We start from the raw sequence: 27,743 nt of genomic DNA, 5'->3' as shown, positions 1-27,743 counted from the left end.
CAGGGAAGGATAACACTTCAAGTCCCATTCAGCCATTACAAGCAGTATCAAGTATAAACATCTGATAAATGCTTAAAACACTTGGTTCTAGTTGTAAGCAAGTATAAGCTCATTTTAGGTGTTCATATAAAGTATCTGTTAACTATACTGTACTTATAACAGACTACAGTATATACTACATTTTTCAGTTTCGATATTTTCAGCTCAAACCTCAGTACATACAGTAAAAAACTGTGAATATTAGCTATTAATGCTGTAGACTCTGTAAAAATCTACATGTGAAAACATGCTTTAAGCTGCACCTAATGAGGATAACATTGTAATATATACAGAGTCCTGGCCAAGTGTGGCTTATACAACCGCAGATGTTGGGAACCGAAGCAGGAGCCAACATAAACTGTATAGAAACAGTGAGAGGGAACCTTTGAGAAGGAAAGCAAAATCAGTGTCATCATTTGAGCTCATTTCCTTTCTGTTCTCCAGATATAAACGCTCAGCTCCCATTGTTGCCTGCACAACATCTGCTTATTCACATTCTTTTATTTGCACTAAAAAACATGTTGCAATTGGATGGCCTGTTATACGGTGCGGTCAAAAACACCCACAGGAAGTCAGAAACAATGCTTATGACCATATGTATGGGATTCATATGGGTTTAACCTATAGTACAACAGAGGAGCTTAATTCGGTGTTGTTTTATTTAGGGGTGAATCTGTGGATCCAAACAATTTCTAAGTTGTCACAAGAGTTGAAATGTTTTACATTCATAAAACTGACCTCTGTAGAATAGAAAGTGAAAAATGATTTTCATATTGAGAATGCTAAGTGAAATTTTACCAGTCTCTTACAGCATGAAAAAATGGAAAGCAAACTGAGCTGGAAGTCTCCCAGAAAACAGGGTGTCTCATACTGCCCTCCAGTGGTGTACTAACATTATTATACACTTCTTAGTATTGACCTGGACATTTTACTGCAGTGTTCAAACTGTAAAATAACTTTCCTCACTGCACTCGACTTCTTCCAGATACATGGTGCAGCAAATCCAGTGTATATTGCCTTAACAGCTTAAAGTTAACGATGGCTAAATTAAATTTAGCTTCTTCAGTTTCAGGGTCCAGCTACCGTGCATGATGAGTCATTGCCACAGTCACTGTAGTTCACTGGGACATCTGAATAGAACAGATCCACTGTTAATATTATTAGTAATAACAGTGTTAAACGCCCCTTCCCCAAGAGCGTTACTGTTCTTTGGTGGTCCTTTATCTAAATAAAGCACTGTAACATTCACAGGCCTTGAAATCATGAGTCTCATTAATGTAATTCAAAAAGCCTTTATCTTGCATTATCTTCTTTGTACAATTTAGCACACTTTAAAACAATAAATACAAAACAGTTAACATCCCCTGGTCCATAAAAATTTCATAATGTACAGTATATTCATCAGAACCATCCCAGAAAACTTAACAGAAAGACATCCAGTCCTCAGACTTACGATCCTTTTCATGGTCACAAGAAGGAATCTACCTTCTGTCTCCAAAATTCAGGACTAGCAAAAGTTCCTCTCAGTAAAGCCCTTTAATGGATTTTAATGAACAGAGGGATCAGTCATTCTTCTTTCTGCGAGCCTTTTGTTTCAACTGAAGGGTCTTCAGCTCAGTCATAGTGGAAAAGGTCCTGTACACCCACACCATCTGTAATCATGTAACACACACAAACAGTTGTGAGCTGTGTTTTTTTTTATATGACTTGACAAAGTGGAAAATACACAGTAAAACTTACCACAATGATGACAGTGTTGAGCAGAAGAGGAACTGAGTAGACCAAGGATATGAACATACCCTTGGAATCAAAGTACTGAAAGTTAGAAAAGGACCTGCAAAAGATAAGAGCATTTTTTTAAATACTACGTGTCCAACACAGATTGCAAAGCTTAATATTGCAACATTTTACACTCAGTGGTCTTAATGCCTTCCTATAGCAGTCTTACCTCCATTTCATGGCAGCCAGTTCATTCAGATATTCAGCACCATACACCAGGCCAACTGTGGAGAGATGTTATGTCAGTCTGGGATCCATGACAAGCACAGTCTTATGTGCTTCAGGAGTGACACTGTTTGTTTGCTGGAGACAACCTCCACTGTCTTTACTCTGGTCATGTAAGCATCAGGTCTCATTTACCATTCAAAATGAGTTCCTTATGAACAAATCCAAACACAGCAGACAGAATTTTCTGGTACTTGATTTGCAATAAGATAAACTAACAGACCACAGCGACAGGAACAAGGTACACATACAGAGAAAAATACACATACATAAAAAAATGAGTTAAACAGTTTTACCAAGTATGCAGTTTGCACTGGCGTTTCTGAACAAAGTGACATTTAGAAAGACTACACAGAGACTTATCCTAATTTGTTACTAGAGTACTGCATTTTAATCATGGGCACACAGATTATGAGATTGATATTTTTGCATACATACTTTATGTTATCCAAAAAGATATTACAAATATCTGATCTACAACTGATTTTAGAGAAGCACACTTAGTAGCAATCTGGAAATATACTGGAGGGGTTATATACAGTAAATTCTCAGTAAGTCAGCATCAAGCATTAATGAATTAGTAGCTGACATCCTAACTGAGCTTGTACTTATATAAATAATGTGTTGCAGTTATGAAGTCACTCCCATGCCATACGTCAGACCTGATAAGCAGAATCAATAACACTGGCAATCAGTAGTCTTCATAAACTAAGATGATTATTTCACGTATCTTTCTTCTCCACGTACCCATTAGCAGGAAGTGGCAGATCTGAGCTCGGTAGTATCGGCAGGTTATCACAGTCAGGCCCAAACACACAATATGAAACACCAACAACCCGATAATCCAAGGCTCCGACCACTGCACCTAAAAACCAAGAACACGCAGCTGTTAGCTGAAGCGGTTTGTTAGAAATATAACGCCCGAATACTCTCTCCTCTAAAACCAAAGGGATTATCCATCTGGCTATTAGCTGTAGTAGCTAACATAGCGCTAAACTCCCAAAGACTTTACTTACAGACATGAGAAATGTCCATATTGACGTTATTCTTAAATTACTGAATCCGTCGATGGGGATGGAACTAATATTCTTTGCTTTCTGGTCCGTCATCTTCAGAAAACACTAAACTGACCACTGCCTATAATTTAGTTGAAGCAATGTAACGTTAGCCCACCTTCTTTAGCTAACTTCTCATGTAAACACGACAAGGCGGAAGAGGAAAAAGGTCTAATGTCGCAGATAAATAACGTCACGAATGCGGCAACTGTAGATAGTCTTTATTTTAAATTAAAAATTTAAAACATTTTAATCATACAAAAATGTAATAAAGCAAAATGTTACTATGAGCGATTACACATGCGTGTATATGATGTATTGTTGTACAAAATATATACAAAGTTCTGATGCTTATTATTTAAATTATATGCTATATATACACTTTTTATATAATTTGACCATTTTATATTGTGACTATATCTGAATGAAATAACATTTTATCTATTGTCTCCCAAGTGCCCATGCTAAAGAACTCTAAATCAGTTCAAAATATACTGGAAAAAATACGTTTGATCCTTTCCTTCTCAAACCCAGATAGGTGACACCTGTAATTCATATCAAGTTGAAAACACTCAACTTCTTGCCAATCTTGTGTAAGTCATTAGGGCATCTTTGTGGTCCGTTATCAAAAGTGGCAGAAAAACACCTTTATGCAGAAATGCTAAATAAGAGCATTTTGTAAAAAGCTGTTGCACATTTCATATTTTATTACACTCCAATTTAGAAATATCATGACAGTAAATATTCCTGTCATTCCCATCCTGTTGTGTCTGCCACATTCCCATGTTATCCTTCTGAATGCATGCATAATGTTTACTATTTCATTGTTCTGCTTAAATTTGTTGTTAAAAAAATGTTTAAAACTGCTTGGAATTTTGACCAACTGCAATTGCAGGCTGGTTGCTTTAGATTGTTTACAATAACCAAAACAGTCCACCTGTGAAAAAAAGGCACATATGCTTTCTGTATCTAAATATATGATTCTGAGTTCATAAGTACTTATGGAGAGTAATGAAACAGGTTGCATGCAATGAGCAATTTCAGAGACACTCCATCTAATTTTATCACATTTCTGCAAATCTGTTTTTTTGGGACAGAGCAAATATTATCACCACAGATTACAACCAAAACAAGACATGAAGATTTCAAAATTAACAGGTAGTTATATCAGCTCAGGGGTTACAGGTGTATATAATGAAATTAAAGATGGTTGAATATATCATTGTTAGTAATTGTTCTTATCACTAACATCTGAGCTTTTCCTACTGTGTCAAAATGTCTTTTTTGAAAAATGCTTATTTTACAAAGAAACAACTTTAAAACTGATTTGCTTATACTACAATAAATGTGAAATAAATTTTTGATTAAAATGTCTGGAAAAGAAAAACAAAAAAGTGTCATTTTAAATATGGAAACATAAACATCAAAAGTCTTTTGTGTTCAATTCATTATGAAACTGCAGGAGATCGCTGTGTCTCAGCTCAGATCTTGGTTTCTGGCTGGGTGAAAGTCAGGGGCAAAAGTAGCTGCCACTGTCATTGGAGTAGAGTAGCCAAGGGCAAAGTTGTACAGGCCAAGCATGACACATTTCCAAGTGCAGCGCAGGGCCTTGCCAATATTCTGAAAGACAGTCACAGATTGTAGATTTTAACAATACAACAACCCACATTATTCTAAATCTGTACAATAATTTAGTGCAAGATGCAAAGGTAAATTAATCTTGATAAAGGCTGAGTCCAAGCTGCACTTTTTTTTCCTTGCAAAACTCCTGCACAATCAGATTGTAATAGCTTTTATTCCCACATTATTCAAATTATAGACAGTGTTACAAAGCTTTACCGGTGAGTTACGAATTGGATCCGGACATGAGCTGAACCAAAAGCTTTTAACGAAAAACTGCATATGTGGTGTCTTAGAACAATAGCACAGCGGGAGGAGAGGCTTGGTCTGTTTTCCTGCCTAAAATATAAACAAGGAGGCATGAACACTATTGGTTCCTGTACCTTTGAGCAGGAAAAGGGCTGACCAGCTGAAGCGGATACAGGAACTCAGTCTAACTATTGAGCAAAACTGAGACCATGCAGTAACAGTAAAAAAAAAAGAACCATATGCAGTACATATTATTTTATGATATATGATTTGTAGAGTAAAGGTTATAATAAAGTTATTAAACAAGTTATAATAAAGTAATATTAAATATTTTCAAGTATAAAAAAAAAAGTTTAACAGTACCACCAAAACCTTTTTTATGGTTTTCTTTTCAAAAACAACCCTATTTCCTCTATGTACTACAAAGGTGTACACTGTACATGTGGTAGGCATCTGTTTGGAAGCTGAGTATATTACTGCACTATTATAATATAAAATAGTATATAAACAGTACCATAAAAAATACATCTGTAATATTAATTTGATAATAGTGTCACTTAATCTCTGCTGGGATAAAATCTGATCATACATAATTCATTTTGGTGAGTGCTGAACAATTCACAATGAAGAATTCAGCTGTCCAAATATTTTTCCAACAAGTGATTACCTCAATAATCACAAGCCTAAGCCTGATTTAATGGAGCGTTTGGGTTGATTATGGAGTACCACCACAGGACACAGAGTACAAAAACAGTCCACACACAAAAAAAAATTTAATTTACCCCCACAAAAGCTACAAAGTTATGAAATGAATTAAACTACTACTGTAACAAAAGAATACCCAGTGTTTTCAGTATTTAAAACATCAAAAAAGAACACCAACCTTTCTTACTTTCTTGTACTTTTCTTTCTTCCTTTTCTTCTTCTCTTTTGCCTTGAGTTGTTCCTCATCATCCAGTAATGGTTCATACCTCTCTGGCAGAAAGGAAAACTGTATTTCTCTGTGGTGCTTTTTGTTTTGTCTGTTGTAGTTTGCCACTTGCTCACTGTAGGCAGACTGATCCAGATCCTCTGAGGGATCCACGGAGTCCACATGTCTTTGATATTTTGCAGCTCGAGTCTCACCTGATGCTGCCGCTAAATTTCTGTCAAACAACCTGGATGGAAGAGACTTAGGCTTCATGTTGTCTAATTGTTGCTGCAGATAAAGGGAGAGAATCAAACTATACCCCTTTCCTCGGGTCAAGGATGTTGTCAACAGATGTTTTGTGCATGAGTGGAAGTACATTCCGTTGGACCGCCTTGTCTGGGGGATTTGGCAGAGAGCCCTTAAAGATGCAAATCCTTCCTCCTGACCCCAACAGGTCTCAAGACTTATCAATTGCATCATCAGTATAACTGATGAAAAACAAACATTACGTTTGTGTCCTGTCACACTGTGGTAAAAAAGAAAAACACCCTGAATCATTAGCAAGTTAGCAGTTTCATCAACACAAAACAAAAGAAACATCATGCTTTGTTTTAACAACCTTATCTGACATAATGCTGGAAACTAGCAATGTTGAGTTGATATCAGCTCAAAAAGAAACTATTCCACAATTCAGAAGTGAAAAAACTCTCCACTGGAGTCTTTATTAAATACTGAAGTAGAGACAGGTGGCAAATTAAGAGGAATAACAAAAAGGGTAACAGTCCATCCATAAGCAATTTCCTTAAAAACTGCACCTTTGTATCAGTTGTATAGTAATTTATCAGTAAATACAGTCACACATTAAAAAAACCCACATAAAGTGTCTTAGTAGATTGTAGGGTCACCATGTGCCACTAGAACAGCTGCAGTTTGCCTTGGCATTGATTCTCCACATCTCTGAACTCTACTGGAGGGATGAACACCAGTCTTCCAAAAGATATTCCCTCATTTAGTGTTTTGATGATGGCGGTGGAGATGCTGTCTAACACAGTGCTCCAAAAATCTCCCATAGGTGTTCAGCTGGGTTGACATTTGCATAACGTATGACTCCAATCATTTTCCTTCTCATCAAACCATTCAGTGACCTCTTGTGCCCTGTGGATGGGCATTGTGAAGAGACCGCTCATTTATTCAGGTTTTTCTTTCATTTGTCACCAATCTGTTTGTTTTCATACATTAAAACAAAAACAAAAACAAAAAAAAACGCCAATACTGCATTGTCTCTTTCACGATGCTTTTATGTATATCAATGATAATAATAATTAATAATAACAGAACTTTAACCATCCTTGCTGTGGCCTGTTCCAGTGTCTCCACGTTAAACTAGGCTAGCGACATTACTAGTCATCATTTTCATTTCTTTCTGTGTTGTTTTGGCCCCGGTCTGGATCTTTCAGACGGAGGATTCTGATGATTTTGCTCACTGGAAGGTTACTGAAAAAGCAGAATAGAAAAGCAACAATGATGACAGTGTGGGTGTCTCTGAGGTTAAGTGGAACCCAAGCAGCGGACTAAAAATGACATTACCTTTACTCCTGAATGGATCAGTCCATCAGAATGTATTTACTAAGTTAATATACAGTCACTATACCAGTAATCTGTGTCTAGGTGGTCAAACTGCTTTGATATACAACAAAAGGATGCTGGATTATTACCCCATGCTTTGCGGTGTGAGGAAAATGAACTGTCTGTAGCGCTGACCATCAGCCACTTTCAGCATCATGTCCATTGATATCCTTCTGTTCACCATGTCCTAATTGAACAAAACAACAAAGATTCATGTTATGTTTTGATAAATCAGGCTAAAAGTGACTGTATGGTTTAAGTCAAGCTATAATACCTACGGTAATTGCAACTATGACTAGAAATGATTTCAGTTCACCATCTAGACTTAACAATATCAATAAAAGCTGTCTCTTGTTACCATGTAAACATCAAACTCGTCAAGGCAGCGGAAAGGGGCCTCTGTGATGGCCCAAAGAGAGAGAACAAAGCAAACAGTTGAGAAGGAGCGCTCGCCCCCGGACAGAGAGCGCATGTCACTCAAGTCAGCCTTGTTTCCTTGTCCTGGCTGCACCTACAGTGGAGAGGATAAGGAGTCTAAGTCAGTTTTGTGCAGGGGATATCTGCTGTGGGAGGCTGGTGTATTATTTGACATATGAATTAAATGTTCTTACTGAAATGGAGAGGGTTTCATTCTTGTGGTCAAACGTCATACTTCCAGTGTAGCCTCTCTGGGCCAGCATGCTGTTAAAGTAGTATTTACAGCGGGCTGAGAGGAACCTAAGACAACAAGAGATACAGAGAAGAATGGGGGGGAAAGATTGAAAGAAGGGGATGGAAAAAGAATGAGAAGAAAAGCAATAAAATCTAGCCACGGCAAAGGTCGAGTGTTTCACAGGGAACTGATGCTACATTCAAGTCTTTTCATTTTACATTTTCTCCTCAGATGCTGTGAAAGGTGCACCAATAGCTGTAGTTCACCACTTGCCTCCTGAGCTCTGCATAAACTTGGAGTCTCTCAGTCATAACGGTTTCCAGACATCTGATGAAGGTGTTGAGATTCTTCACCTGCTGTGCCATGCTTTTGTAATTTCCCAGCGCCTCCTGGTACTGCCTTAATGTGGGGAAAGACATGTCAAACCAATGTCAGTGCCAGGAAAATTTAACTATACCTTAGTTACTGCACTACCTGCCAGTTGTATTACCATTATTTAGCCCAGAGGTCAAAGTAACATACCTCACCACCTCCTCACGGTCCCCCTGTTGTTCCTGCTGGGTAGTGATCTTAACCTTGAGACGGTTGATCTCGCTGTCCAGACTCCTGGCTGTCCGACGGACTTCCAGCCGCTCTGAACTGATCTCTGTAGCCTTGGCCACAGACGTCTGAACCGCGGGGTGACAAGTCATAAATGTGGACAGATGAAGATTGCTACTGTTAATATAGAAAATGACCGGTCTTATCCTTTAATCAAAACATTGGCATAATATTATGCATAGTAGATAAACTTGGCTTCAAGGTTACATAATGTTCACATCACCAATTTGTCTGGATACTGAATCGCTGAACGTGCTGAGTGTTAGGTGCACTGTTAATTTTAACACCCAAATTTGATTTAGTTTGTCTTTTGATTTTTGTTAGTTTTACAATAAAACCGTAATTTTCATAATTTTTAAACAGCATTTTTAATATCTACTGTGTATCTTCTCCATCCTGGTTGTGTACAATTACCATGGTTACACGTATTGTTCTCATATTTTGTGAGGTTTGTGGAAAACGGTGCTTTATTCACACAGCGTCCCTCTGCTCTGCAGATGTTGGACTTGCTCACATTTGTTACATTAAAACAGTGAGATCTCTGCAGCGAACGTTCCTTTCAGTTGGACATCTTGTGTGCTGCTATCAGTCAGTTCTAGGAATAATATGGGCAGGCAACTATAAATCATCTTTTATGTTACATCTAGATCCACAGTGTTTCATGTTTAATTATCCTACCCTGTCATTAGTGTGCTGCTGCACTTTCCTAGTGTGTCCCAGCAGTTTTTGTGTGTAATTCTCTGGATTGTAGATGAATATGATTCATAAACCTGTTTCTTTCAGGAAACGCTAACGCCAGAGACAGAATGTTACCGAATGTAAAACAGTAGTTAAACACATTAAGCGGATAATTCAGCTCCTGAACAAGAGATATTTTGGCTGGTGGAGGAAACAGTTTTATTGATCAGTACCTACGGTTTGTGATTCCACAAACGTGGCAGGTTGTTAAATTACTTCATGTTCATTTGTCCATCTTTGACATTATCCTTTACTTTTTATTCACTGTTGAAAACTAAAACATTTCACCATAGTTCTTCTTATGAAATGTTACTTTTTATTTAGTTTTCGTCCTGAAAAACAGGTCGCCAATCAATATTTTTTGTCATAGTTTTCAATAATAAAATTAACACTGATTAGGTGAAGGGGTGTGAAATGTTGTGAACATTTATCTCTGATCTCTACTACTTCCACTAAAAGTAAGGCCATTCTCCTCAGGTTTAAATAGCAAAAGGAAATAAAATCTGTCTTGTGTTGTGATGAGCCCCTCTGTCACCCCTCATATCTCTGCATGGTTTACCTCAATTGCCTGCTCCTTGCTTGTCACGTTAGTTTCCAGAGCCTGGATGGTCTGGAGATGGGCACTGCGCTTCTCCTCATAGTGTTTCTTATGATGCTTGCATTTCATCAGGTCCTGGTCAGTCTTATTCAGCTCCTCCTGTAGTAGGACAAAAGGACAAGCATACAACAAATAACCACGTTCACTACGCCAATTAGCCTGGAGCTGGTTTCTGCTGTGGGCAAGACAAACTGCTCAGAATAATCACCAAAGGGATACAATGACTTTTGGGCACAATTAATATCTTCTTCAAATAGATCATTTTACCTCAACTAAAATTGTTATTAATTATTTTAATCTTAAGTCAATGCAAATTTAAAAGAAGCTTTTTGTAACTCCCTCACAGCAAAAGACAGGAGATCTAATTGAATGTAATAAAGGCCAAGAGAGTTAATCTAAATGTGTCTTTTATCCCAGTAAGTGGACATGTTTCAGCCCGACTCTGTCAACATTATTACCTTGACTGGATCGGCTTCCTCAGCAATGGTGCTGATCCGCTCTTTGTGCTGCTTGTACTCCTGCTCTGCCTTCTCATAGGAGGCCTTGAGTTCAGCCATCTGAGTTCGGGCGTTATCGTACTCGGCACGCTTGGATGAGATCTTAGTAACAATCTCCTCAAGATCCTCCTCCTGTGGTGAAGTGATGACAGCAACAAATCACTATTACTCAAGAATTTTTTGTAACATTTTAGCAGCGGCACATTAAAACGAGTGTCTCTGCTTGCTGATCCTAACAAAATACTACTGGCTTCTATGGAGATCATATATTTGATGTGTAACAACTTGTGCCATATATCCTCTAATCTACTGAGCTGACAGGTGCAGTCATGTGAATAACCTCTATCTATTGCACTATATTGAAGGGGTTCTGTACAAACCAGGGGCTTGAGGTCCTCTGATTGAGGCTCTTCCACATTCTGTAGGTCTGTCAGCTCCCTTTGTAGTTTTCTGGCATTTTCCTACAACAAATATGCAAACTTTATCAGCTACTTCACAGTCTGATCATTTCATAATATCCTGGGGTCAGAAAGAGATTAACCCTGATTTCTAAGAGGTAAAATGGTTACCTCGGCAGTCTTCTGCTCCCTTTGGGCTCTTCTCAGTAGCGTTTCATTCTGTCTGATTTCTTCATCTAACCTTGTCATCTGCTGCTGGAAGCGTGCTTCCTGAGCTTGATTGTTCTCTATCTCCCTCGTCAAGTGCCTGAGAGGAAAAAAGAGGAACCGAGAGAACAGAGACAGAAAGGTAGAAGGTAGGGGAGACAAAAGACAAGAGTACAGGTTTATACAAACACTACCCTGAAATCCCCTGGTGACTAAAGGCAGTGAAGTTCTGGCAGAGTAGTCAGGTAAAGTTGAGTCTAGTTGCATGTTAACATCCATTCACACACACCTGATCTCCTCCTCAACATCTCTTGAGAGGAAGTTGGCTCTATTCTGGTCGGCAGTGTAAACACGGTTAGTGAAGATCTGATCTCCTTCAACAGAGAAGGCCTGGGCACAGTTTTGAGGGGGGCGTGCGCCCTGCATCACCCTTCGAGCCTCAGTGCGATTCTGTACACACACAAAAACCTTGGAATAACACCACACCATCTGAACACTACAATGGTGTGTTACAGCTACAGCAGTAACATTTGAATCTTTTAAACCCAACCCATCAAAACACTAAATTAGTTTTACATGCCCCAGCATCTGTTTGTGTTATGCCATAGTACAACATTACAGACACATCTAACTGGCCTTGGCAGACACTTCACATCAGCTTCAAACACATGGAAACATAGCAGTGTTAGTAATGTTACTAGGACTTCTTTTGTGATGAACCTGCTTGTTACCTTAATGAGCAGAATGCACTCTATACCCCTTTGATCAATTAGGCAGTTGGCCACAACTGGGTCCTCAATTTCTAGAGCTTGAAGCACAGAGGGGTATTGAGGGTGATTCACAGCCCTGATACAAAAGACAAACCAAAAACATTTGGGATTAAAAGTCTTTAGATATTCTTGCACTGGTAAACTAATATTCCATGTAAAATAAATTTATCACAGATTCACCTATGGCTACCTTAAATTCATATCAGGTTAATACATGAAATCTACTTTCTAATGACAAGAGCCACAGCAAAATTAAAACAAAGAACAAAGTCTGTGAAGGAGGAAACCTTTAAGCCTGATATTTTTGATTCCCAGCCAATGTACTACTAAACCAGAAACAAGCTTTTAACAGATGTTTTGTAAATAACAGACATGTCCTTACCTCCTTCTTGTATCATGAACATATGGAAGGAACTGGCTGGTAATGATGGTAGGTCTGCGTTGGAGCACTCTGGCCATGAGGCCCTGCAGCACCCTCTCATCATCATGATTGTCACAGATGAAGGCCTGCAGCTGGCCTTTAAGACATACCTCTACAGCAAGAGCCATCTCTGGGTCCCTCAGGTTAATAAGGTGACCTGCAGAAGGGAAGGAAATACAAGAAGAAAAGGCCAGTTATAGGGACATTTCTGTCACTTTCAGAAAGACAAAGTGACATTATCTGGGATTTTAAACCTGGTCAAACGTAGGTGCCCAAAGAAGGAAGAACACATCTCTCCCACCACCATAAATTTCGTTGCTCTCAGTCTTCAGTATAGTTTAAAATAAGTGAACAATATTCTTATTGATACAACTGTATATTTACATCATTTTGCCATCTTGACTGTTTCATTACTAGTGTTTCTTCTTTAAAAAAAAAAAACAAGGCGTAAAATCATGGTAGAGTGATTGTGTAAATTGTGATTCAAAGGACTGAAAAAGAGTAAAAGCCTGGGTACTAAACATGTCACTTGAAGTTTCACACCTGGGCATCAAGCCTTACCTAGAGGTCCTCTGGGTTTGTGCTTGAATTCACCCCTTCTGTGAGCTTCCTCGATGGCGTTGAGGAGTGCGGGCATGTGCTCTCCAAAACGCCGCAGTCGATTGGTGCGACTGCTCTCCATATTCCGCAGGTCCCTTTTGCTGGCAGCAAGAGTATTCTGGAGTGTGATATGCTCTCTCCTGAAAACAGAAGCAGGTTCACGTCTTATGTCAGTGGCTATTACTAATTTGTGTAATTGGTCAAGGTCAAAGTGTTTATTTGTCATATGCACAGTAATGAAACGTGTTTCACTGTACAATGAAATTCTTACTTTGCCGATAATTTGCTCCCTGTCAGCCATTAAACTCAATTTAATGGCTGACAGGGAGCTAATTATCTACATAAGGACATCAGTGCCATTTCTAATTTGGGTTTGTCCACCCATCAACCTTTCCTTAGATGTATGATTGATGTATGACTCATTTCTATTTCCTGACCTCATCTTTTCTTGCTCTTCCTTAACACGACTGGAGGCGTTCTGATACTGGTCAATCTGCTGGCACAGAGTAGAAGTCTGGTGACTCAGGCTCTCCAGCTCAGCCTTTATCTGCTCCATACGCTCTGCCCTGGCTTGACTCTCTACTCCTGTTGTCTGACTGATGCTACAGGGAAGAAAAAGGTGATAAGAAAAATTACGGGAAAGACAAAAAGCACATGGGAGTCAACATAAAATGAAGGTAGATTGAATGCAACACATAAGAGACATGAAAATAAAATGAGGTTGTACCTCAGCTTAAGATCATTTATTCTTAAGGACAGCTGAGCTTTGTCTCTTTGCAAGTCTTTGAGGTTAGCGTTGCATCTGTGGACAGTGACCTAGAGTGCACACATAAATGAAGAACAGCAAGCATCGCAGTGATTTAACAGTGACTTTAAACAGCTGTCTTAGACTACCCTATATCTGACAAGATGAAGAAGCAGGAAATCTATTTTGATGGCATGTGCTAGTGCTGATGCAAAAGTTAGGATAATCATAGCTTTTTCCAGTGTAGACATTTTCACTCAAAAATATGAGTGTTATCTGACCAGCATTACTCAAAGGAAGAACATGTTACAAACTGTAATTGCAATTTTGCATTATCAAGTAAGGAAATAAAAAGTAAAGCTATACTACAGATATGGAATATGACAGACAAATCATAAGAACCTGACCTCACTGGACTTGAGATTAGTATTACATCTCTGGGCCTCTGCCTTGAGCTCAGCACATTTCGGTTGGAGCTCATGGACTTGCTGCGTGATCCCTTCCAACTGTTCCTGGATCTGCCTGTACTTCATCTCAGCCTGCTCGACTTTGTTCTATGTGATCATATAAAAATGCATCAGAGAAGCAGGGGATTAAATGCTAGTGGACAGAAGGGGACATGGACAAGTGTAAAGGTGTTGTGTGAGCAAACAGAAGTCGTAATTATTTCATTCCTAGTACAAACTTCATGCCGGGCATAAAAAAGTGAATTTGTCATAATGAGATTAAAAAAGGTGAATACTACAGAAATATTATACCTTCCATTCCTCCACCTTCTCATCATATTTCTCTGTAGACTTTCTGTCTATCTGCAGCTTCTGCTTCATTGGCTCTAACTCCTTCTCCAGCTCCATCACCTGTAGAAATTAAACACACTTTTAGTCATTAACACTGGGATGAGGGATCTTATCTTAAGTTAATGGTTAGTGCAAGTACCCATTACACTAATCCTGCCACACTGGGATGGATGAGCAGAAGGAAAAGTGTTTGAAAGGTCAAACTGAGAAAAACATCTCACCAAAGCCCAAGCCATTTGCTTCCGTAACTCCTCCAGTTTGGTATGCATTTCATCAAGTGATGCCAGGCTCTTGTAACGGTCCTCTTTCTCATGGTACTTTCGCTTCAAGTCTTTTAAGCACTGTAACAGCCAATATACATGGTCATATCAAACTACCACAGCTGACTAGTTCAAGGATTATCCACAGTGAAGTTCTATCCACAATGAAACCTAAAAATTGATTCATGGCATATTGTCGACCGTACTGAACTGGATGGCAGACTAGCTCTTACTTCACTGTGCTGGCCAACTTTATCCTCTGTGACATGCTTTGTGGTTTTGATGTAGACAAAGTCCTCTCTCATCTGTTCCAGTTGTGTGGCTTTCATAAAAAACTGAGCAAGTTATAAAAAATAAAAAATCACAGTGTGTCACAAAGTTTACAAGAACAGATACAAGTTTCTCATTTATGTATTGTAGTCACAAAATGTATCTAAACAAACCTTATACTTGTCCCCCTCTCCTTTGGAATGTAAGAAGTATTTGCTCATTTCTTGAGTGAGAACTGACACAGGATTGTTGACCTTTGGGGGGGGGGAAACACACTAGTAATGACTCCTTGTCACCAGCACAGCAGCACTGGTTTATCTCTCAGGATTCAAATTTGTTACAATGAAGTTTTGTATTTGCATAGCTCATACCTGAATATTAAAATTGTCCAGGATAGCAATGAGCTCTTCCTTTTTGGTTGAGACAATCTGACCTAAAAGAGCAGAAAAAATGGTTATGAATCCTTGATGGTAGGAGAATTAAACATGCAGCTAAAGAAGACTTGCAATTACATACTAATAATGCAAAGCTTTGTATTATACTCAGGGCTTAAAGGAAGGAAATTATCTATGTCTGAAATGTTGACTGGGGGGTGGGTCACACTTGCTAGAGCCAAAGTGTAATGCTTGTCAGTATTAAAGAATGAAAATGAAACACAGTGACAAACTGCTGCTGGCAGTACCAGAGAACTTTAAGCCCTGTGCACTCATTTTATGTTTTACTCTTACCTTTTAGTGGTTTTGTAATTGTGAAACAAATAAACCAAAATGAAATATACAAGCTGTGGCAGCTTACTGACATAAATACTTACAATAAGAAATCCATAACCCCTCATGGTCTTTACCTGATCTGCTTTTCAGTTTATAGGTTCTCATCCCCTCACGTGTTATTCTCAGGTCTATAGTGATGGCTGTACCATACACCTCAGGTTTATAGGCATCCCGTCCTTTGTTCCGCAGGGTGACCGATACATCAGCTGAGCTGAGGTAATGGAGTGACACATTAATATTACTGAAAGTGATGTAACTTGATGTGACACTTTGCACATTTCACATTTATGATGGAACAGAAAAGACATGAGATACTTGATGCATTCTCAAGATTAGTGCTAGTAAGCAAAGAAATCTTAATCAAAGATTCATTTCCACTAGAATTTTTGTAAGGTCCTGCTTGTGGGCAGAAGCAGCCACATGACATTGTATGAATTTTTGCCTAAACTGACAGGCCCTTGAACTACAACATAAAACAGATCATGAGAAAAATAATGTCTACCTTTCTCCTTCTTTCACAAAACCCTTGAGGGATGATCCTCTGTTTGTGGCCTGTGCTTTCCCGCCTAAGGCAACTATGAGGGCAGTCAGGACAGCGCTCTTTCCACCTGTCACACAAGCAGTTTGTGCACAGAAGGAAACAAGATTATAGAAAATTAAATACAAAATAACTACATTGGAGATAAGACAAACTCACAAGAACACACAGATCATGGCAAATTAGTACCAGATATATAGGCAGAGGATCCAGACCAAAGGTCTTAGCAGTACTGATCCCTTTATTGCTTAAGCAAAACACATGGCACAGAGAAAATCTCCTGCAAAGTGCTCCTCACCTCTCTATTCCCCTTTACTTATACACTTGTTCTTATCTGCCTGTCATTCCTTTCTGTGAAAATCCATGTTCTATCACTGTGATTGCACTGTGACACACAAAATAAGAAGTCAGATATAGATTTTCACTAAATTTGTTTTTTGTTTTTTTTTGATTGAGAAATAGTGATGTTTCTTAATTTCATTTCAAAGACCAAACACTTTGCTGATTCTTTTTTTTCTGGAAAGTCCACACTGGTTACATGGTTACACTTACTTCCGTTGTTGCCAACGACAAAGTTGACATTGGGACCAAAAGCAAACGGGCCGAGGAGAGAGTGGCACATAAAGTTCTTCAATGTGATGCTTTCAACAATCCCTGCATCACCCACTCCCTCACCAGAACACTGCACCTAAAAATAAGTTACTCAAGTCAATACATAATGCAAAAGTAATACATTTACTCCGCACTTATCTTTTTCAATATTTTCAGAGAATCGGTTAAAAACAAACAATTAAGTTGGGGGTAACCAAAACATTGTATAACGGAAGCCTGGAAGGAACATATTTTACAGCATGACAGGGAAAGTACATACCTGGTTACCGGGTAAAGGATCATCCTGATCACTGTCAACACTGCTATCCTCTGCTACGGGTTTGATCCGTTTTGGGGGGTTGCCATTGATAGCGCTGCTTTTCCTTTTGGACATCCTTGCCAACCTTACCACTTTGGGTGAGAAACGAAAGTGAAACAAAACATATACTGGTGCTGCTAGCTCAACATTAGATCCAAGCTGTTGAACTTTAAATACTAGCGACTCTCATTCTCCACCTAACACACGATCTCCCCATTTTTTGGCTTTGTTAAATTGCGTAGCGAACGTCTTTCGACAACCGTAAAGCAATACAGTGATTCAAAATTAAACATTGACAATGATGACAACGGTTGCATCAAGTTAGCGCCGTTACAGAACTATCTTAGCTGGCTAATTAACGCTACATGCTAAACAGAAAGCAAGTTAACAACCATCCAGCCAAATAGCAGATAAGTATTTGTGGTTTGTTTAAAATGGTTATAACAGTGTGCAAAGACCGATATGATAGCTTTGACTGCTTACCTCCGATGGTGGCGAATCGCCCAAGTACTTGTCGAATTCGCGCTCACACTTCCTGAGAAATCTCGCGAGATTAGACTTTAGGTTTATGAGCGATTAGACGGAGATTGTTTGCGGTTTCTTAATCAAAAGTTGATCTACACACCAAACATCTATAACTCAAGGTAGATAATTTTACCATCGCTTAATAACTCCCCACTAAACTACAACAAGTATTATTTACCTTTTCATACTTAATGACTATTTTATTTATATGAGTATTTGTTTTTTGTCATCCATCCACACACCTAAAAACTTAAACATAGCAATTCTCTTTATAGGTTACTCATACGTATAAAGACACATAGCAGGAAATCTTCTCTATAATATATATGAACTCTTAGAAATCTCACTTATTTGCCCACTGCACTTCTTGATTCAAAGCATATACTGTACGCTATACATTGTATATTGCAGTTGCCCATCCCCATTCATTTACTTGTGTCTTTTATTTCACACTTAATTTTAAGAAACACCTTTGCTTAATTTTAATGTAAAATGCAATGTATGAAAAGCAAAGTGCAGTTTCTCTAAGAGTGACAATGCCAGGTTTGCCCGGCCACACTGGCCTCTCTCACCTTCCTCACTCTGTCTCTCTCTTTTAGCCTCTGATTGCTGATCATGTACACCTGCGCCTCACCCCTTGATTTTCACCAGCTGCACTTCATTAGTTTACCCTTATAAACCCAGCTCACCTCTCACTCACTTGCCAGTTCGTTCTCAGGCTATTCTTTTCGTCCTCTACATAGATTATTATTTCGTTGTTTGTCTTGTGCTTTCACACCTACAGCGTTTAGTTCGATTGAATCGAACTAGAGTTCGTTTTTCTTCTTGGTGCGGTTCGTTTTGTCTGGTGTGAACACGGTAATCGCGCTCGAGTGCGCACCAAAACAACCGCACCGAGACCCCCAAAATGAGGTGGTCTCGATCCGCATCATCTAGCGAACTCTGGTGCGGTCCTCCTGGTGAGAACGCGTACCGAACCAAACGGGACCAAAGGCCGTGAACCACATGATTTGAGGGCATTGGATTATGGGTAGATTTTATTTCCTGTCACCCAAAACATGCGCCAGGATGAATCGTGGGCAAACTGTACGACTTGGTTTAAGTGGTAAATGCAAGCAACGTAATACAAAATAACCAGGGCGAGGCCCAACCCGCGTGTGTTGACCTCCATCCTCTCTCGTCACAGAAACGTGGACTTTCTTCCCTTTATTTACTTTTTTCTGTTCTGGCGGCAGACACATCTGACCAATAATCGGAGGGAACGTTCTCGCGTTGTTTTACGTGACGTGTTTTTGTGCGCTTTGGATTTTTCTGTGTGAAACGAAACCGAACCAAGGAGACATTGCTACATGTTTGCAGAACTCGTTAACTGATTCGGACCAAAGCAAACAAATTAATCGAGTACCTGTTTAATCCCGCGGACTTCCATTCGTTTTCCTCTTCTAGCCAGCTCCTATTCTCTACACTGACTGTTTCCTCTGGACTTTGGCTCCACTCTACCCTCCCAGACAGGTCGATGCACAGTCACCAGTTCGTTTGCCAGTTCCAACGCCTCTCTGTGTTTTTTCCTGCAGCCACCATCACCCACCGACCAGCCCAGGAGTGACCCCGCGACGCAGCTCGGCCCACCTCACCTATGTTCACCTCCTGCTGCTGGTCGACACCCGGTCACTCCTGTCATTCATTATCCACGTACTTATTTTGTCTGAACACGACACTGTTAATAATAAACCACAGCTTGCACCGAAGTTTGCTACCTGGGTCTGCCTCTCTCCCCAGTGTTGCCAACTCCTCAGTAAGGAAGTAGCTATTGGCTGTCCTAGAAGTCGTTAAATGACGCCATCGCCTAATTTTCATAAAATTCTATTTGCATGTAATTGTAATGGACGCTGTAGGAGATAGGAATAACGTGACGTGGGAGAGACAAAGTGACTAAAAACACCCTAAATATGTTTAGTACTACAAATGAACTTTCTTCTGTTGATTCTTGGTCTGCTTTTTTTTTATATTTTGCTATTTAAATAGGCCATAACTTCATGACTTTAATACTTTGTCTAGACCCACATTACATAAATCAATTTTGTCCTGTATTGGTAAATGCTAGAATATCAAATTTAATCAATTCACCCTCTTTTATCCGGGCTCAGCGGCGGCTTTGCGCATGCGCGATTCGTTAGTAGTCTTGCCGCGGGGCGGAGTGGGTCTCTGCTCTGACTGCAGCTGGAACTGCTGCGCGAGGCTACTGTGAAAGTTTTCGGACGGAGGAGGGGCTCACGGAGGCACCTGCTGCACGTTGAGGACAGTAAATGCAGAGTGATACGTGCTTTCACGTCAGTCTCCAAAACACCAGAAAAGTCTCCAGTAACACCTGAAAAAGTCGCTAGATTTGTCGCTTTTGACAAAAAAAGTCGCTAAGAGGATTTGGAAAGTCGCCAAGTAGGCAGCACTGCAGTCTCTACCGCTCGCTCACTTCAGTGTGCGAACGATTTCTGACATGTAAAGGTTAAACATAAACGGAACACAATAATTGTTACCAGCTCTGATTATGCTTTGTTACAGATATCTTTAATAAATTCTTAACGCAGGTAACATTTAAAATGTATTTCAAAAGCCTTTTACACACAATCACACTAAATTAATGTAGTAACCAGCTGTAGTAAAATTGCACAACAGACATACCTACAGCACACCACTGGCTCCTGGCAAGTCTTCCAAGGCAAGAAACCTGTTCAGTTTGAACTCAAAGTCAATGGGACATTCATTGGGAGGCTTGTAGTTCCCTCTCATTATTGAGCTCAGATAGGGTATGAGCGTACAGTTCTCTTCAAACAAAGCCAGCTTCTTTTTGTACTTCTGCCGAGTGTAGTCTGTGCTTTTGTGGTTGAAAGCTGTAAGAATATAAGATTTTTTTTCGTTTGATAAAAGTTTTACTGGAGCAACAGTAAACAAAACAGCACTTAATGTAACATCCTTATCACCATCCTTATTTATTTAAGCAATTGAGACATACTATTTTACTTTGACCTAAGGCATACTCAACATATTGTTTACCTTTAAGATAGAAGGCCAGATAGAGGAGCGCTGATCTTTCTATACTGAGGAAGGGATACTTCGGTTTGAGACAGCCAACAGCTGTCATGGCTTTGATGACTGCTACTGCCACACCCTAAAAAATAGACTTGACTCAAAACAAAGCAAATATTTCAGGCAAACATTTGATGTTGATAAAAATCTCTGATAACAGGGCTATTAAATATTTTTCATGTACAGTATATTTGAACATGTCTGACCTGTTCCAAGTAGCCTAATGTTGGAAGGGAGGTGAGAGGTACAGGCTCACGAAGAGGAGGAACTTTATTGGGCAGCTTCTGGTCCCAGTAGGCTTCAGGAATCCTTCATCGATAATATAAATACACCAAGCTTCACTGAATAGACCAATAACCCTTGTTCAAAGAAAACATAAGTAGCTGACAAATATTTCTGAAACATGCACAGCTCCACACCTCAAAAACTTGTCCTGTTTCTGCTTTGACTCAAATATGTAGATCCGTTCTCTGTATTCAACAGCGTATTCGGGCTTTCCTGGAACCAGGGCTTCATACCTATGAACGATCAATTATGGTGTATATAGTTGAGGACAATATGAAAAGATCTGACACATAAAATTTATGTTCAATTCAGTTCAATTTTAATTGCATAGCCCAACTCACAACAAAAATCATGTATCATGTATGTATCATGTGTTGGCTTGTAGTGTGAAATTCTGTGAGCTGCAGATGTTGTTGACCCAACAGTTTTCTGAATGCTTGTTTTTAATAGTTTTGTCTCATTATTGTTTGCCTTGTTTACTTTGTGTACTTTGAAAATGCATTTTATGTAGAATCTTGTGAAAAGAGCCAAGAGCCACTTTACTATAACTGGTTAACTGATAAGTAACATTTACCAAAACTGATACAGTAAGTAAAAGAACTACTTATTGTTTTCAGTGATAATTTTGGAGTTTTTTAGCACTTAGACATGTGTATTCCTCATAAATGACCAAGAAGGTAAAGACCAACTTGTGCGTGCTGACCTTCTGCAAAGTGAAAAACAGCTGTTGCAGTGATATGAGGATCCTAAAATGCTTTGCAAAGATGGAATCAAGCAACTTAGAGCTTTGAAATCATGTATAACTTGTCAAGACTGTATGAAGACCAAGTCTGGTACAGACCAAAAGGCCAAAGTGTCCCACAAATGAGATGGTGTACTTTTGAATTCATTAATCACTTAATCACAGTCATAAATCTAAACACACAGACTGATATGAGACAAAGTTTTTGTTTCTATTAAAATTTATCAGAGAAAAAATAGCATGTTGGAAAAAACACACTCTATAATATAACTTATTTTGTTGCTAATACTGTATAGCTCCAAATTAACCCTTTCTGTGAAACAGGAAACTAAGATAAATAAAAAATATTACAAGACAAATATGATGTTCTGCACAGTACCTCTGATTTCCATCCAAGTAAGTAACAGAACAGAAGCCCTTCATCTCAACTTGCTGTGGGAACCTGTCCTTCACCTGAATCTGAGTGAGCTTCCTTGGCAGTAGATGGGGTTGTGGGAGTTGGTGTGGGCAGCTAGGAGTCACAAATTCATCTGGAGTGGTCAGGAATGTCTATGGTTGGAGAGCAAGAATTAAATGTTAAAAGGTTTGTTTAATGTTAAATGTACTATTAAGTTCAGATACAAGTATAACTGTTATTTTGAAAAAATTGACTTTATTTTTATCATTGGAAAAATTTTGTGTTTCCTTTGTCCTTAACTATTTAATTGTATGACATAAAAAAAATGAAAATAACTGGGTAGTTACATGTGATGTGATCTTGATCTGTGAGAAAATGTCAAGCATATCACTACTAATCTGACCTCTAAATGATCTTTGCCACACATCTTATAATACTGTCCCCTGTACTCAGCGGCATATGTTAAGACTGCAGTTTCTGAGCAGTCCACCAGGTGATAATAAAGGGCCAGGCAGACAGGGCAGTACTGGCCAAACTCTCCAAGCCGATTCTGCAGCTCCTTTGGTGTAATGCACAGTCTGCTGATACAGGCCGCTTGCCCTGTAAAGTGAAATTGTATTAAGAGGAGGAAGTAAAATTTGTCACCTTATGAGTAATCTAACAATGATCACCTTTTAATGTCTTCTTAAATTAATATGTCTACTGTTTTGCTTTGTTTTTGTTTTATTCCTAAAGCTGCATATGTCGGTGCACTTTTTCAGATTCAGTGCATAACCTGAATGAAAGTTTTCAATGCATACTATTGCAAGCTGCATATGTCGGTGCACTTTTTCAAATTCAGTGCATAAGCTGAATTAAAGTTTTCAATGCATACTATTGTGGATTGTGTCCTGCTTCCTGTTTTGTGCTTTTATTTTGGTTAGTTTCCTGTACTATGTCACATCACCTGCCCCAGCTTCACTCCAGTGCACAAGTTCTGTTCATTGCTTCCACCTGCTGCTTGGTACCACCTGGTTTCCTGTTTTTATATCCTCCTCCCTTCCCTCAGTCTGGTTGCTGGCTCATCTGATCTCCATGCTTCAATTGTTTCTGTCTCCTGTGCTCTCTCCTTGCTCTCCACACCTGGTTGTTTCCTTTGCCTTCACTTTATGTTTCTGGATGCTTGTAAGTTTGATGTTCTACTTCCTTGGTTTTAGATTCTGTATGTTTGTCATTCTGAGTTTGATACCAGAATTTAGTTCTTGGCTCCCTGACCATTTTATTAATCTTGAGTTCTGTCTTGTCAGGTAGAGCACCCAGTACTTTAGTTTCTTATTTTTGATTGTTAAACTACTGGAACCAGAGTCTACTTTAGTTTCTTATTTTTGAATAAAGATTGTTAAACTACTGGAACCAGAGTTTGTGTCTGCATTTTGGGTCCTTCCCTGCCTGAAACCTAACACATGCAGTATTTGACATGATTCAGACGTAGAAAGCCTTGCTGGTCTGATGCCTGGATAAGCTTCTAGTACTTACCATTCCATGTCCTCTCAAGGTAACTGCGGATATAGTTCATGCTGATGCTGACCTCCTTTATAATGCTATCATAGATCCACCATGTGTTCTTTAACCCATCAAGCAAGATCCAGTTCTGATACTGTTGTTGAAAGTGTTTCCTCACATGCACCACCTCCTGCTTGTAACAGGAATTGCGAATATGGAGGATCTCCGAGCTGTCGCACATTAGATGAGGCCTACACAGTGGACGAGAAAGTGGGAACAGGACATGGACAACATCTTTTCATGCCGGGAGGTTTGTGATTTTAAACGGCTCTCAGATTTGATATGGTATATTTCAGCAAAAACATGTATTTATAGTTTGTTTTAATGTGTGTTCTGACTTGTTGGGCTTCATCTTGTCAACAAGTCCTCTCTTCAGCACCTCCGCTGTGTCCAGTTCCAGTTCAATTAGTATCTTTGGGATGATGCTATGAGCTTTCATCAGTTCTGCCTGCTTAAGTGTCATTGGAAAACCATCCAAAACATATCTGGAATGCCAAAAAGTTACTGCATATATATTTTCTTTTCAAGACCTGAATTTTAACAACTGTAAACATATAAACATGGCACCACCTGTCTTACCCCTGAGTGCTGCAGACTGAGCTCATTAGCGCCACCTCCAGACAGTGAATGGCCAGTTCATCAGGCACAATGAGGCCCTGGGAGAGATGATTTTTTACTTGAACAGCCAGATTAGTGTGCTCCTGAGTGTTAAGCACCATACGTATAACACCACCAATGGACAGCCGTGCCAAGCCATATTTCTGAGCAAACATCTGTGCCACTGGAGGTAAAAGCAAACCAAAAGAAATTAAGAGAAAAAAAAAATGAAATTAAAGCGGTGAGATAAATATTTGACAAAATGTAAAACAAGCAACAATTATGAATGGGCTTATGTTTCAGTTGTCTTGAATCCTACCGGTGGTTTTTCCAGATTTGGGTGGTCCAGTGACGGCCATTTTAACAGGGAGGGTTGGGGTAGGCTTTGGCTGCCTAAGGTACTTCAACGGATTGAGGATAAATGTGTCGCGGTTCTCTTTAGATGTGAAGAAGTAAATATACTGATGGAAGATTAAGGGATATGTGGTGTTAAGCGGCCACTGCAGAGGCTGGACTAAGTCTCTCTCTTTGTATCGCTGTAGAGGGGGGAAATTGAACATGCTGTATAACATGCCGGCAAAGGCAAACTGCTCTTGTATTTTAAATAACTTTTAGTATTCTTAAGGCTTTGTCCTATCCATGATGAGGCCATTCTTAAATTATGCCTACCTTTATGGGATCCCAGCAGCCAAAGGCACTGTGGAACTTGTAAGAGGACAGCAGAAGCTTATATGCCAAGCTGTATGGGACAGGTTGGCAGTTTTGGAAAAGTGAATCCCTGTTGCTCAACAAAGGCTGGATTTTCTGAAGCAACTGATGCCGCACGATCCGCAGCTTGCGAGATGCACTGACTGACACTTTGGGTATGTTTTGCTCACTTATGAGGTCCTGAACATAAAAAAGCACAAAGCAGTATATATACTGTATCAACATAAGTAGTGTTGCTTTACAGTGGAGAGATTTTCCTAAACATGAAATTGTAGTAAAAATTATAAGGGTGTAACAATAAAAAAAACCTGTTTAGCTTTAAGTGCTGTAATGGGTTTGTGTGTCTTTGTACCGTCATAGTAACAAGGTTGTTTTCATCTGTCACAAAACGCTCTTCTATCTCCATCTCCAGCCTTTCAGTAGCTGCATCCTCCATCTCGTGCTTCTCCGTGCCTTCGTTGTCCTCTTCCAGAGGATACTCTTGCTCCAGCACTACCTCTATTTCATCCCTTATGTTGTCTGTATGCTCATCCTCATTCTCATGGTAACCAAACTGCTCAATTAGGTGATAAAGAATAGAAGAATGGGGTTATTCAGTGGTTGTTAGGGGATGATAGTGGTTATGATGAGAGTGCTAACCTTTGTTTTGGCTGTATTAATACCCTTTTCTGCCATAAGTTCAGTCCGTCTTCTGACAATGTTCTCCTCCTGTATCAGACATCAGAGTAACTGTGCCAGATATTCACACATCTGCATCTATCTCGGGGCAGACAGCACGACTAGCTCTTCAAAACAAAATGTATACTACCAACTTGCTTACCCGGTTTTTCTTGCGTATTTCACGAAGGAGGTTTAGTTGTGCTTCGCGGTGATTGCGACGCTCCCGCCAGTTCTCCAAGTATTTTGGCAACAGACGCTTCTGAACATCTGTGACATCCACTGTCATGATTACCACAACATCAGGGTAAAGCTGTTGCTGCACCATGTACTGAACCTCATCGGGGTGATGTGGGAAGCCCTCTAAAATAAAACCTGTGGACCTACAAGGTACCATGTAAAGGTTAGAATATATGTTCCATAAAATGCATAGGAGTATAGGTAAAAAAAAAGTGTAAAATGTATATGAAAGTGTATATGTATCATGGTCTGTATGTGAGACTAGGTTTTTAGGAAATGGAAGAAGTAGAAAAGGATGAGACATTTAGAAATGTATTTTTTTAAGTTTGATTTTTTGGGGAAAAAAATATTTTATTGCAAAGTTAGATGAGAAGATTGATACTTTTCTTGTATCTGTACATTAAATATGAAGCTGTCTCCAAGAGCCAGCTAACTGTTGCCTTTTAGACAAAAACAGGGTAGGTGTTTGCCCCCGATAGCCAGAGATATGAGTGGTAACAATCTTCTCATCTAATACTCAGCAAGAAAGCAAATAAGTGCACTTCACAAAATGTCAAACTTTTCCTTTCTTTAGAATAAATGCAGGAGCAGGAAGTGTGTGTTTTTGCATGTATGCGAAATTACCTGTATGGTTCTTGTATCCAGTATGGTGCGACCACATTATCCAGGATCTGTGGACTAAGTGGATCTCCATCAGAGAGGTAAGCTTTGATGGCCCTTTCCTCATTAGTCAGTATGATTTCCTGCTGTAGACACAAATGCACAAAATATTCTGTCAAAAAATTAAATTTGACCAGAATTCATCAACAGCAATTTCACACTAAATTGTGACAGCATGATGCAGGAAAACTTGCAGTAGAAAAAGTTTATCAAAGCTGACCTCCATGTCATTCATGCCAACAGAGGTACCCCCCATCTCCTCTTCCTCCCCCAAGGCTTCTTTTATCAAGTCCTCAGAAGTCTCCTCAGAAGACTCTACCTCATCAGCACAGGGCACCCGCTTATTTGTCTTGGCCATGATGAGCATTTGGAGCTGCTCCCTGAACTGAATATGGAAGAGGCCAAGCTGCTGAGCGAGCCACTCACCATGAGTGGTCTTGCCTGACCCTCGGGTGCCAAGCGTACAGATCCGCAGGGCGGGAGGCTTGGATAAAAGAAGACAAGAAATGTGTTATGGGTATATCTTCATTTTACTATGACTTGTTCTTTCCCCTCATGTCAGCTTGTACCTTGAGAGGCTCAGTTTGTGCAACAAACTGTTCAGGATTTTGAAGGAAGGAGTCTCTGGCTTCTAAGCTGGAGAAGTAGTAGGTCTTCTCTCTGTACTTAGCTGCAGTTTTATCCGTACAGGGGCACAGGGTGTTGCGGTTTTTTAAGGCCACAGGGCAGAAATGAGAGGTATCGCCTAAAAATGCCTTGGCTGTTTTGTCCCCCTGGTGTCATTGAGAGCAAGAAACACTTATTTGTCAATAGATGATTAGGATTATAAACTTTTCATTTTTAACATTAAAAAAAAAATCACTGAATGGGGCTTTTCACTGAAAAGACTTTTGTGTTTACTGACTTCATCCTCCTCTTCTGATACATTGTCACTGCTGCCTTCCTTGACTCTCTCCAACTCTGCTAAGGCCTCAGTATCCTCTGTCTGCTCGTCCAGGTCCAACGCCGACAGCTCCCAGGACACGTACCTGA

General features: G+C 39.5%; 3 protein-coding genes across 4 annotated transcripts in view; all 3 read right to left on the bottom strand.

Annotated features, from left to right (window-relative positions):
- Positions 1 to 1,315: 1,315 nt before the first annotated feature.
- tmem18 (transmembrane protein 18) lies at positions 1,316 to 3,260 on the bottom strand. Its single transcript, XM_020589375.1, has 5 exons — positions 3,060 to 3,260; positions 2,791 to 2,908; positions 1,988 to 2,042; positions 1,780 to 1,873; positions 1,316 to 1,691 (listed from the first exon to the last, which is right to left on the bottom strand). Exons 1-5 carry the CDS (start codon positions 3,150 to 3,152, stop codon positions 1,602 to 1,604), a joined length of 450 nt encoding a protein of 149 aa, XP_020445031.1. The 5' UTR covers positions 3,153 to 3,260; the 3' UTR covers positions 1,316 to 1,601.
- A 3,897-nt stretch (positions 3,261 to 7,157) lies between these two features.
- Positions 7,158 to 19,582, bottom strand: LOC109954210 (structural maintenance of chromosomes protein 6). Of its 2 annotated transcripts, none has more exons than XM_020589608.1 (27): positions 19,205 to 19,582; positions 17,236 to 17,366; positions 16,917 to 17,052; positions 16,329 to 16,434; positions 15,901 to 16,037; positions 15,428 to 15,489; positions 15,230 to 15,310; positions 15,020 to 15,121; positions 14,748 to 14,867; positions 14,488 to 14,586; positions 14,137 to 14,283; positions 13,712 to 13,800; positions 13,422 to 13,586; positions 12,946 to 13,124; positions 12,346 to 12,541; positions 11,925 to 12,039; positions 11,483 to 11,643; positions 11,158 to 11,293; positions 10,969 to 11,049; positions 10,550 to 10,720; positions 10,053 to 10,190; positions 8,678 to 8,823; positions 8,429 to 8,554; positions 8,115 to 8,220; positions 7,862 to 8,014; positions 7,593 to 7,690; positions 7,158 to 7,371 (listed from the first exon to the last, which is right to left on the bottom strand). In XM_020589608.1, the coding sequence occupies exons 2-27, from the start codon at positions 17,347 to 17,349 to the stop codon at positions 7,278 to 7,280; spliced, it is 3,258 nt and encodes a 1,085-aa protein (XP_020445264.1). In that variant the 5' UTR covers positions 17,350 to 17,366; positions 19,205 to 19,582; the 3' UTR covers positions 7,158 to 7,277. The 2 variants fall into 2 exon arrangements, with proteins under 2 accessions (XP_020445264.1, XP_020445272.1); XM_020589616.1 differs by lacking the exon at positions 19,205 to 19,582 and adding an exon at positions 17,758 to 17,892.
- Positions 19,583 to 19,932: 350 nt separating this feature from the next.
- ak9 (adenylate kinase 9) overlaps positions 19,933 to 27,743 on the bottom strand; it is a 14,204-nt gene continuing 6,393 nt past the window's right edge. Inside the window, exons 20-37 of the mRNA XM_020587880.1 lie at positions 27,616 to 27,739; positions 27,281 to 27,484; positions 26,932 to 27,195; positions 26,676 to 26,797; positions 25,975 to 26,194; positions 25,794 to 25,862; positions 25,507 to 25,707; positions 25,116 to 25,334; positions 24,766 to 24,982; positions 24,429 to 24,630; positions 24,188 to 24,334; positions 23,823 to 24,040; positions 22,711 to 22,907; positions 22,290 to 22,459; positions 21,303 to 21,401; positions 21,090 to 21,192; positions 20,851 to 20,965; positions 19,933 to 20,687 (exon numbers count right to left, since the gene is read on the bottom strand). Coding sequence (XP_020443536.1) covers positions 20,479 to 20,687; positions 20,851 to 20,965; positions 21,090 to 21,192; positions 21,303 to 21,401; positions 22,290 to 22,459; positions 22,711 to 22,907; positions 23,823 to 24,040; positions 24,188 to 24,334; positions 24,429 to 24,630; positions 24,766 to 24,982; positions 25,116 to 25,334; positions 25,507 to 25,707; positions 25,794 to 25,862; positions 25,975 to 26,194; positions 26,676 to 26,797; positions 26,932 to 27,195; positions 27,281 to 27,484; positions 27,616 to 27,739 — 3,100 coding nt within the window. The 3' untranslated portion in view covers positions 19,933 to 20,478. The remainder of the gene's footprint in view (positions 20,688 to 20,850; positions 20,966 to 21,089; positions 21,193 to 21,302; positions 21,402 to 22,289; positions 22,460 to 22,710; positions 22,908 to 23,822; positions 24,041 to 24,187; positions 24,335 to 24,428; positions 24,631 to 24,765; positions 24,983 to 25,115; positions 25,335 to 25,506; positions 25,708 to 25,793; positions 25,863 to 25,974; positions 26,195 to 26,675; positions 26,798 to 26,931; positions 27,196 to 27,280; positions 27,485 to 27,615; positions 27,740 to 27,743) is intronic.

Source organism: Monopterus albus, unplaced genomic scaffold, assembly GCF_001952655.1.
Source record: "Monopterus albus unplaced genomic scaffold, M_albus_1.0 scaffold9.1, whole genome shotgun sequence".
Lineage (NCBI taxonomy): Eukaryota > Metazoa > Chordata > Actinopteri > Synbranchiformes > Synbranchidae > Monopterus > Monopterus albus.
The sequence above is the reverse complement of the archived record's forward strand: the minus strand, read 5'-3'. Positions and strand labels throughout refer to the sequence as shown.